Here is a 12,248-nt window from a genome sequence, read left to right as displayed (position 1 = left end):
TTCCATTTTTAATGGCTGTTTCATTAACAGATGTAAAATGGAATCTTACCACAGATTTAGTTCATATTTTCCTGATGACGAATCTTGCAAAATCTGCTCAGTGCCTCTGAGCTTTTGTCAGGTGGCTATTCTTAAAATGCATTTGAACTCTTAAATGTCATGGTCATATAACTCTTTTAGTATACCTGTGACACATTCTTAATTCAGCAATTATGATTGGAAGCAGAAATATAATGCCAGCAAATTCTATTCACCATTTTTCCCAGTGTGATCACCATTGCACACTTCTCCATGGAGCAGAGCTATAAAAATATCGATGCTCCTGATGATATATCCCATCATCCCCATTCACCTCACCTTGTGTCTGATGGGAACATAGCAGATGCCCTTGATGTCGTCCTTTTATTTGGAAAGAAATAAGGCATCCATTTCTGCACCATTTTACTATCTCAGTCTATTGAAAAACATAAGAGAAAGGCAGTAGTGTAAAATAGATAATGAAAGAAATTAAAATGAGAAAATTATAAAATAGAAAAAAGGAAAAGTACATAAAGAATGTGACTGAACATAGTAGCAAAAAAGTAACTAAAATAGTTATAAGTGAATACAATTTAGAAAGGAGTGGAAATATGACTCTCTAGGAATCTAACATGGCCAAGCTTTGGAACAACGGTTAAGACACTGCCTCAGATACCCATATCTCGTATACAAGTATCCAGGTTTGAGATATTGTGCTCCTGATTCTACCCTTCTGGTAACTTTCACACTAGGAGATGGTGGTTATGGCTCAAGTGTGTGTCCTCTGATACTCATGTGGGGAACTCTGATTGTATTTTCTGCTGCCAGCTTCCAACTGCCAACACCCAGTGCAGCTGTTTCAGGCTTTCATTTGGGGAGTGAAACAGCAGAAGGGAGATCTCTCTGCATATATACATCTTTCACATAAAAAATAAATAAATAAAAACAATCTAACAGAACCACTGATGAGGCCCCATTAAAGAGAGTAGTGTGTTAAGGAAGAAAGAGTGGGGATTTGCCTTGAAATCTTTTTGCTCATCATCCGTGTATAATTCAGTCGATTGCTTAAGCTCCTTCAGCCTGAATTTTGCTCCTCAATGATATCTGCCTCAAGATATTGTCATTAGGAATCGACAAAATAAAAAGTGTATGGAAGATCCAGGTGCTGTCACTAATGTTCACTAGTGTATGCCAGGAGATCTGTTAGGAAAAGCTGAAAGTCAGCCCCCACTAAAAGAAGCCTTAGTAGAGAGTCCACTGGCAGAAAGTATGAACTGAAATGGATTGGGCAAAAGCAGCAATTTATTCATGTCTTACAAACATGGTCTTACAAACATCATATAGAGCTGCACAAAAGAACAGACACCATTTCGTACACCATGCTCTCTTCCAAATCACTTCTATTGAGTTAAACATCAGAACAAGTCAGTTACTGAGTTACACAGTTCTTCAAACATGGACAACTCCCCATTAGGGTGGTTAGTTGGCTAATTAGACAAACAATTAATTTACAAGTTTAATATGTTGCAGGAACTGTAACAGAATTCGAGATATTCACATTGATATTGTAATACAATAGAAAACAATACGGTTTTCAGATGACATATATCTTCCTGCCCATTTCTATTCCTTTCTTGTTTTTCTTCTTTCTTTTATTGAAAGCAGTCATAAATAGTTTTACTCAACGTTTCACACTCAAAAACACTTCAGATTTTCAAAATTAAAGCTATTTACAAATTACCCACTGTAATTCAAAAAGTTTCTGTGGTTGGTTTTGTTGTTCCACTTTAAAAAAATCACCCTCGTCTAACAGTCATGTTTCAGCTGGTACGATGATTAACTTCTGGCTGCTACAAAAGAATATTTAGATTGAGTCCTCAGAACTCTCAGAACTCCAAAATATGTCATATTCTACGGCCTGTGATGCTACATGTACAGACATGAAAAGGCCATCTGATTTATCCAGACTACACACTGACCAAAGTTCATTGCATGTTGCTTTTACAGAAATGCTGAGTGGACCACAGTGCTGTGATGCGACTTTGTAGTGTAATGAAGACAATAAATGGGGAGTATTCTTTCTCAATACCAAAGTTAGCTTAAAGCACAAAAAAAGAGGCTGATTTTCAATTTTTGTACAGACAGAATGAAAGACATTTTTATATTAGGTATAATCATAAAAAGCGTGTATAAGTTGTTTGAAAAAATGCATTTTCATAGAATTTTACAAACACTGTGATATCAAACACATTCTCAAAATCTGCTAAAGTACTGACACAAAACCTGACTCAAAAATGTACATTTTCAGTAGACTTTTTTCTAACTTGCATATTTAATAATTCAACTGTACCCAAGTTTCACTCATACTTCACTAAAAATCCAAATATAGTGCATTGCCTTTGAGTTGATTCTTTCTAAAGAATCATAGGGTGCTGCTTTCCTGTAATAGGTTTTGAATGAATTTTAGGATCCTGACACTGGAAAATGGTACAAGATACAAGTCTGTAAACTGTTCTACAGATAAGAGCTCAAGACAAATTAGCCTAGAAAAGATAAGTAAAACACATACTTTGTTCTGCTAATTTGACTGCCTAAGTATATTTTGTGTGAACATACGTAAATTATATTAGGCTTGCTCTTTAACTATTTTTAAGCCATATTACTTAGCTTGTTAGTTTGTTGGTTTAAATAACACTTTCTATCTGGCAATGTACAAACCTTCAAAGACTTTTTTCCTTCTTTTCAAATAGTAGCTTAGTTATTTCTGGCAAAGAATAAATTAAATGAATAATTAGGTGGTCATGCTCACTCTGGGTACAGAGGATGGCCTTGAAAGTACACTTGCACACTGTACACATTTCCTATAAGAAAATTTTGTTTCTAACTGGATTTCTAGCTGAACTTTAAATCTGTATCCACTAGCTAATTCAACAACTTTACGAAGGGAATAGGGGTTTCTTAGGCCACAGTGAGGCTTGTGACAGGCAGTGAATAATTCAAGGCCATGGTTCTTATGTGAGGTTATATTTTACAACATTTGACTCACATGTAACCTAAGCAGAAGAAAAACCATATTTCAGCCACAGTATTCTCAATTCAGCCCTTTGATAAAGTGATTTCTCAGCTTGTTCACTGTCTTTTTAAAATGAACCTAAGTTATTTCTGTTATGATAAAAACTGTATCAAATAATTAAAAATTGAAGAGAAATGACCAGATATTTTTATATGCAGGACAATCATATGCACATGACATAATCAATAACAAACTATAGAACATTTCTTTAATATCTTTGGATTTAAAGAAAAGTTGGTTTCCCCAACCTGCAGAGAAATGGATGAATTTTCATAAGAGAAGGCATGCTTTTTACATTTAAATCTTAACAATCACATGGACATCCAGTGACATGTTCCAATGAGATCATCTCCTTCTAAACCACAACCATAACTTGAAACTCTTACGCAGTATTCACAAAATGCTTGACTACTTCCTTTTCTGTCACTGGTGATTCACAGGGGAAATTGAATATCTTATGAAAATTTATCCAATATCTCTAATAAAAGGGGGGAATTGTCATGATACACATTTACAGTTCGTCTCTGACTACTGGTTCAATCCATACCTAACAAAAAAGGTAGCTTGCTGTCACAAGCTTGCAATCACGTTAACAGATAGAAAGAAAATTTCTCCTTGTCTAATAAAAATGCTTCAGTTCTAAGTCATGGCCAGGATGCTAACCATCACAGAGCATATGCCATTTGGCGATTTGCCTCCTGGGGTAGTCACAGATCTCCTTCCAGTGCTCTCCACCGCTTCCTTCTGCTGTGGCACCAAGGATCAACCTCCCTATCACCTCATTTCGAGATCCCCTTTCAGAATCCAAAACCAGAAATTCAACACTTATTTCTTCAAGACCCTCACAAGGAATATCGAAAACAAACAGTTCGTTGAACACAGCATTGGGGGTGCATTTCTTCACATGAGTCTTCTTTTTGGAGATTCTCTTTTTGGCATGGTACAGGTTCACTTTGACGTAGGGATCTGCAACAGTACATAGCAGGCATTACAACGTCATAGCCCAGCTGAAGGCCTGATCTCCAGATAACTGTCCTTAGAGATCAGCCCATGACAATGAAAACTGGTCACTCTGGGAACAGTGCAAGCCAGAGGGACTTCTCTCACCAACAAGATCGAAAGTAAGGAAAAATAGGAAAGCAGTTGACAAGAAAGGAATAATGACAGAAAGAGGAGATAACTTATAACACATTCTGATTACTAACAACTGACTCCAGATAATGGGACAGAACGACCAATAAGTAAATAAATAAATAAACAAACAAACCCTTAGGCAATATCTAACCTAAATGAATTCTGTGACCTTGTCTGTCTGTCTGTCTCTGAGCTGGGGCTGTTTATTCTGTTCAGTGGGGACTTGGAACCAACAATGGCAGTGCTCTTCCTTGCTTCAACTTGCTGTAGTTCTTTAATCACCAGGAAGATTCACTTTGTGTTTCCTAGTGCTGATCCTCCCTGTGTCAGACTTCATGTCTGGATTTTAGGATCATTTTACTTTATTACATCTTCAATTACATTATTTTGACATTTTTCTGGTTATTGCTTATGAGTTAATTTTAGCCACCTAAGCTAAATTTTAAGACCATGTTTTTCAACTTCTGTCATTACATAATAATAATGACAGCACTAGATGGCATTTATGAGGTATATATTTCCTGCTTCACAATGCCCTTAAGGTAAGTATTATTATATCCAGTTTGTACAGAGTTTAAGAAACATATGCAAGAATATGCTTAGAAATGTTAGGGTCAGATTACTTTAACCCACAGTATATGTTCTTGCTCACTGTCTTGTAAAAGAAGGGTTGATGATCTGTTGTGTTTTGCTTCATTTTTTAAAAGTTAGTCACAAGACTAAAAGCTAATTCTTAAAATATGTTTAGAATTAGAGGGAAAATAGCAATAAATAATGAAAAGAGTGAGAACAGGTGAGGTCGTTTAAAATATGAAATTAACTCTTCTCCTGAGCTAACTTTTATTTCCAGTTGTGCACTTTTGACAGAAACCTTTCATTTCAACAGTTACCACTGATGTCTTCTTAACACATTCAGCCAGACATCTACCGCGAACTAGCTTTACTTAACTCTGTAAATTTCCTCTTCTCGCTGTGGCACTGGTTACATTGTTATTCAAAAAGAGTAGTAGAAAAATAGTCACATCTCTTGTGATTTTAAGTAGAGGGGAAAACAAAATCATATGTCAAAGTTAGTTGTTCACTATTTTGCTCAATTACTAACCACTTACACAAGAGTCTGAGTTTCATAAACTTGCTTACCTGAAAGTCCAGACACATCAGATTTAGGTAGGTGTCGAGCTTTTAAGACAACCACAGTGAGAGTATTTGTGGTGGACTGATAGCAAAGAGAGATCAGTAATTCGCCCCTTCCTGAAGACTTCTAAACAAAGAGAAACATAGTACATATATTTTTATGTTTATTAAATCTAAAGTTTGTATTTTCATCACAATTTAAAATAAATATAATTGCATTGTTATGTAAGTGTAATATTGCTACTTATTTTTTATTTTGATAAGCTATGTAATGCAAGAGTGACTAAAAGCTTTTGTGCTTACCATCACTGCCTTGAAACAACTGCCTGCCATCTTGTGGTCTTTCCCGGTATTGCAGAATGTTACATTTTTCAAATGTGTTGGCCACACCCATTGCTTAAAAAGGTTTAAAAGGATATTTAAATGAAAGCCTATCCTACTTGGGTGTATTTCCAGATTTTAATTTTAATAGCATCCTTACTTTGAAGTTATTATTCGTAAAAAATTACCAAATTTTTTGAATGGGTCTGTGTATGGTCAAATGACTCATGGTAAGTTGGATTTAACTTCAAATTCATTTGCATTAACATTATTGGAATTTGAATTCAGATCAAATGAGATTTCTTGACTCCTACCACTCTCCTAGCTCAGAAGGCTGATAGGATTAGAATTCTCTGCCTTCCTACTAAATCATGTTTCTGTATAATTCAAGGAATGAATTGAAGTCGTGGAAGAATTGACAAAAAATCTTTAGTACATTGGTTTTGGACAGTGTCATTTCATTATTTGAATGACATTCAGATTGGTTTTGTATTTTAAAGACATTCAGTAAGACACTAAAGAACTCATAGTGTAAGTTTTAACTGAAAGTAACAAAATGCTAACTAGGGCTTTGCTATTAACTAAGAATGATGGATGGGGAAAAACTAAAACTGCAATACAATAATACAAATTCTGGCACAGGGAAGTGATGAGAGTAAACATTCCAAGGAGACCAAGGGTAGCAAACATTTCATTCCACTGTACCACAAAGGAGCCTTGTGCATCACACAAGCTGTGTAATGTCTGTGGACACCGACCTTTATTAGTTTCTACACAAAAAAAGGCAAGGAGATGGCTGAAACAAGTTGTAAAGTTGTTTTCAGCTCTAAAACACTATTATTTTAAAGGCAAATTAGTATGTTTATTATTCTCTATAAACTCTGCAAAATAGGCAGAAATTATCCTGAATTACCACTAGTGGAATCAACTGAGTTCTGGATTTAAAGTGCAATTAAGGTTAAATTTGTTTAAGTGACATCTAGTTCTTTTCTAAAAATCCCAGAACTACCAAGGTAGTATAAATATGATGGCAGAATAACTCAACTCCTATTATGCAACATAGGGATGGACACGTATAATTCAATAGAATGTGATGTCTTTTCTGGAAAGCAGGTCCACAGAAAGTCAATACAACTTCCAAATTCTCAAGAACAATTGATTTAACTTTTAATTTCCATTTCAAATTCAAGAATAATGACCTTGAAACATTTTTGTTAACTTGTTTGTGGATAAGAAATCTGTGTTTGCAGGTTGCATTGATGGTCAAAATACTTTTGATAGAAATTAGGAAATATATTAATATAAATGATATTTAAATGTCTATAAATATGAATATTTATTTTATATCATTAAAATAATTTGAGTGATTCAGTTTTGCATTAAATTTTCTTTTATCTATTCAATTCCCTTGCCCTCCACTTGGTTATAATAAATAATAATCAACATAAGGGTGATACATACAAATTTAAAATTTTAATGAAAACCCCCTTGATACAAAAAAAAACTACACAAAAGATTGTTTATAAATACTTAAGGACTGAAAATTAATTACCCTAACGTTTCTCTTGATGATCTCTCTGTTCATTAACGTTTTCCCACCAGATAATTCAATTCCTGAGAGAGGAATAAGGACTTCCCCAATGATATCATCTCTTGAAAACCTGTCAAAACTCAAAATCGTGAAGTGCAAGGTCAGCTCTTGGATCTGGGTATAGGGGATCCCGTAGAACGTAAAGGTCTCATCAAAGGCTGGGTCCAAGGTTTTCCTCAGCACTCTGGTTTTCACTTTGTGTTTCTTCTCTGGGAGGATCGTCATTTTGATGTATGGGTCGGAGGTCATTGTCTGCTCATCCATGGCTGGCAAACCACGGGCTTCCTTGATATTTACCACAAATGCTTTTTTCTCAAAGTTGTACTCTAAAGAGAAGAAGAGAATTCCCAGCTTCTCTTGTTTCTCTTCTGAAGTAACAGAAGTGCTGGACTTTAAGCTATCAGGGGAAACTGCCTCTTTTTCTCCTTCTAAAAAGAGCTTCGGGGGCACATTCTCCAAATCAGATGGGCTGGCAGCTTTGATGTTTGTTTTTGGAAAATTACCATTGAGATCTCTCTTCTCAAGATCAAGATGCAAGGAGTGCTTAGGCACAGCCGGCTTATTCTTTGCTTCATTTTTGTCATCTGCCCCAAACTTCTTTTTGCTATTCAGGTTTTCAGGGTATATATCAACTCCTTTGAGCACATGCACAAACTTGTAAGGAGGTGTCTTGTTAGACTTGGAAGATTTTCTCTGACAACATATCCATGCAAAAAGAGAGACTGTGAAGACCAGGCCAAATGCACTGAAGATCCCCACCACAGTGGGGATTTCATCTGAAAAAATCAAATGATCGGCAAACATATATTAAAGGAGCAAAGTTGGAGATACAAGCCTATTTGAAAAGTGAACAGAGATACCAATTGCTGTACATTGGGCAGACTATTTTCAAACTATTCTGGGATTGTTACGTACATAGTTCACATGAACTTCAAGTGTAAATACATCCCTTGTATGACACACAGAAAAAAGTACAACATGATAGACACTTTGGCATTTCAGTAGTTTTTCATAAATAAAATGAAAATGTGGAGCTGGGCCTGGATAGATATGGGGATAGGGAGTGGGGGATACTGGCCCTGATCTATCTTTGTTTTCTTAGATAGCATGAATCAGCTACAACATGATGGATCAGTACTAACTTGATTACTATTTAATTGGTTTTTTGAGGCTTTCCAGAAGCATCAATCCTTACTGAGCCTGAAACACTTAATATGTATTCTGAAACACTGAGATATTATGTATCCTTAGTAGTTTTTATTTATCCAGGATTTAAACAGCAAATTCAAGAATTGCAATGGTTCATGCAATGTTAAGAAATGAAATAGTATCTGTGATTGCCAAAAACTCATTAATTTTTATTCCACCTGTGGAACAGCAGTAAAACAAATGTTCATACATTAGGATAAAAAAGAACAAAAAAGAAGAGCAACAGGATGCTAATATCATGTTTACAACACTGCAATCCCCTTGCACACTAACCCCAAGTCCCACAATAAACTTTGAATTATCCAAAACAAAAATTAATTACATTTAAGTAGGATATAAACAAAACAAGGTTTATAATTCAATCAGGATTTCTTAACATCTAATGAGAGATGCAGAATAGATAATTTAGAGTTCAGTTTTATCCATAACCATTTCTCCCTAGCAAACAACCACATGGCCAATGGTAACGGTATTGAAATTACATTCTTTCCTTGAATGAGGGTGCATTAAATTATTATATTAGATAATAGTAATTATACATAAAGCTTATCATATTTCATATATTAGCACTATTTCCTAAATAGATGATTAGTATATGTGCAAATAAAAACAGTACTCCTGTATCTGGGCATAGTATATCAATTGAGTTGCTGTTTAATACATTCAAAGTGAGTATAACTAAAACGCAATGTTAAGTGCATTTACTTCCATTTCAATCTTTTCTTTTTATTACAAAAGCTAAAAAGTATAAAGTTAAAAGTCACAGTCAGGAAAGGGTTAAGCCTTGCTTAAATAATCCCAAGAAGATCAATCTTTTGTTATTCCTTCCCTATTCTCTCAAACAATCTGCCATCTACTTCACAATCACAAAACTAAACTGAAAGTCTATAAGACTAAGGAAGAATAAATAAGAGAAAAATCCAGGAAAACAAAAAGAAAAGAATAGCAATTTATCATTTTGAACATATAATTATATTTTTCTTTATTATAAAATTCTGTAGTTTAATGATGTTGAGAAACTGAATCATGCAAAGCTGAAATAAATTTTCTATGTCTTAAAATAGAGTAAAATATAACAGTGAATGCTGCAGAAAAAGAATGAGGCAAGAGCTAAAGATAACCAGCCAAACTTAGTATCAGCTTTCAGTTTTTCCTACTATTCAAGTCTTTGTGGCAGAAAAATACACCCCTCATACAGACTCTAATAATCCAAGGCCAAAGAGCAAAACCAAAGTCTTGAACTGAAGCAATTCTTCAGCCGGTGTAAGAACGATAAAAGCAGTAGGAAATGATTTTTTCTAAGTAGACTGAAAGCTGATGATAGAACATATGACTCATATTTTCACTAGCACAGACTCTAAAAATGTTTCACTATTAATCAACTATGATTTCAATCAGGATCATGAAATAAACATCATAATATACATCCAATCACATGGGGTGGAAAATTGTGAAAGAAAATCATATATGACCAGAATAATATAAACTGTATTTAATACTTATGTCAAATGGAAAAACATTTGGTAAAGCATGAAAAGATTCACTCAGTCCTGTGCATTCTCTACTGATATGGTCTTCAGCTTTTGAGAGCAAAGATCAGAGTCGCTTCATTCAGTTAAATAAAAATTTTCACACATTTGCAAATATCACTGTTAATCACAAACTTCTATAAAATACCATGTTTTTTTTTAGAAAAAAGGCTTGTAAAGTAAGTAGAATTCTGATCTCTTGCCTTTAGAATAGAGTTAAAGCTAAATATACTACTTTTTCTTATAAGAAATACATCTAGTTTTACTTTAACAGAGAAAGAAAGCTATGGCGTCAAAAATTTTGTATAGGAAAAAGGAAACAACTGGAAAACACAAGCTCCGATTCAAGTTTCCAGCAGCTTTTGGATAACGACACAACCTGAAATACTTTCCTCATCTCTTTGAGCTTCACTTACCTCACCAGTAATGAAATAGGCTGAGACAGTTAATTTACAAAGTCCCTTTAACTGCATTATCATCAGATTCTTTCACTAGCAACACATTTTGAGGATGCTAAACAATGGAAAAAAGCATGCTTATGCCACACTCTCTAATAAAATATACATCTCAAACCCTCAGTATGCAAGTTGCTTTATACCAGATCAAACTCTTATGTAACCACAGATATATCTGCCTCCTCCTCATAAAACACAGATTTACCTACATGTAAGAATTCCCTACCAAATAAATGAAATCAGAATATGAACAACGGACTTCTGTTCCTTTACTCAGCGCATGCTACAATTCACAGAGCTACCTGAACGTTGAAGAACTTCGTGAAGGTAAATTCCCCCTTAGAGAAGACAAATGTAAAGAGGAAAGACACAGAGACAGAAAGAAATTGCAGAAATAAGCCACGATTGCCCGTTTGCTGTTGTCATTTTCCTTTCAAATTAACTACATAGGAAATCTATGTTCAATTCCCAGTGGAGATGGAAAAAGGATAAGAAACGCAGTCAACCCCGGAGCATCCAAAAAACAATCGTGGCCTTAAGTTGAGGAAGTTCCTTACCAAATTCTTCTCTGCTGGTAGCTATAGGAGCCATTTTTTGCTGCGTGCTCTGTCCGAGGTGCTGAACGGAAAACTCCCTGGCTTGATTCACTTGCTTGGATCTGAAGCGCCGGCTTTCCCGAGTGCTGAAAACAACAGCGCTGAGCTCAGGAGACCTGCGCCTGGAACAGGGAGGAGGCGAAGAGGGAGGTCCGTTCGCCCTCGCACAGTGATTTGCCACCTCCGTTCCTGTTTTGGCTCTTCTGAGAAGCTGGGCTCCGAGACTCCAGACGTGGCTGAAACCCGAATTGACGCAATCCTGACGCTACAGGGCTGAAATCAGCACCTGCCCCCTTCCTCTCCTCTCTCGAAGCTGCTCTTTCTCCCCCTCCTCCTTGCTTCCTCCCTCCTCTCTTGAGGATTCAACACACACTCATCAATTATTTTAACCGTTGGGCTACTAGATATTAGCTTTGCTATCCTGTGGGGCTCAGAGGTACAGAAAGTGATTCCTGTCAATTCCTAATATAAAATCTGCAGATCACTTAGATGAATCCAAATTTATCTCGGCTCTCCAAATAGCAGGAGTTACAGAAGAGATTTAAGAGTAATTATAGAGAAATTTCTAGACCAAGTGACTCGTAAAATACTAATATGAAGATATGAATTTCTTTCTGAATTTTCTTTGACACACACAAGATACTTAGAAAAATCTGCAAATTGAATAATTTGAAATAAGATAACACTTTTCCCATTATAATCCTTTACGTCCTAATACATTATCAGCCTAGATATCTTTGCTGATGCTACTGCTCTTCCCTCATCTGTCAGCTCCCTTCCATCTAATATCTGACATTCGACCAGTTAAAATACTTAGGAACAGATGGCAGTGATCCTTTCTGTATTCAGACCCACCCTCCTATGACTTGCTTATGAGACCACTTCTGTAGTGATATTTATGGTTCAAGGCCTAATTTCTCATATTTTTGTGCAAAATAGTTGTAAGAATCAGAACAAAATTTTTTAAAAATAACATTAATTAATTATTGCTTATTGTCAAAGGAAAACATGCATTTTTTTTTCTGAAATGATGTTATTCTTAGGGGCCAGAAATAAGGGGGCAATATAACATCAGAATCCAGTTAGTTTAAATCTGAAGAGTGTGCCTTTGAGAAACAAATGTTTAGCAGTTTTCCAAAGGAGAGACTCAGGCTGTGACTCCAACTGTCAATTAATGCTCCGCAAAAA

At 35.5% G+C, this 12,248-nt stretch overlaps 1 protein-coding gene across 1 annotated transcript; it reads right to left on the bottom strand.

The window, feature by feature from the left end:
- Window positions 1-1,298: 1,298 nt before the first annotated feature.
- On the bottom strand, window positions 1,299-11,319 carry SYT4 (synaptotagmin 4). The gene is made up of 4 exons (XM_002713509.5): window positions 11,022-11,319; window positions 7,233-8,047; window positions 5,366-5,486; window positions 1,299-4,057 (listed from the first exon to the last, which is right to left on the bottom strand). The coding sequence occupies exons 1-4, from the start codon at window positions 11,053-11,055 to the stop codon at window positions 3,750-3,752; spliced, it is 1,278 nt and encodes a 425-aa protein (XP_002713555.1). The 5' UTR covers window positions 11,056-11,319; the 3' UTR covers window positions 1,299-3,749.
- Window positions 11,320-12,248: the final 929 nt, after the last annotated feature.

This window comes from Oryctolagus cuniculus, chromosome 10 (assembly GCF_964237555.1).
Source record: "Oryctolagus cuniculus chromosome 10, mOryCun1.1, whole genome shotgun sequence".
Lineage (NCBI taxonomy): Eukaryota > Metazoa > Chordata > Mammalia > Lagomorpha > Leporidae > Oryctolagus > Oryctolagus cuniculus.
This window is presented reverse-complemented; position numbering and strand designations above follow the sequence as displayed.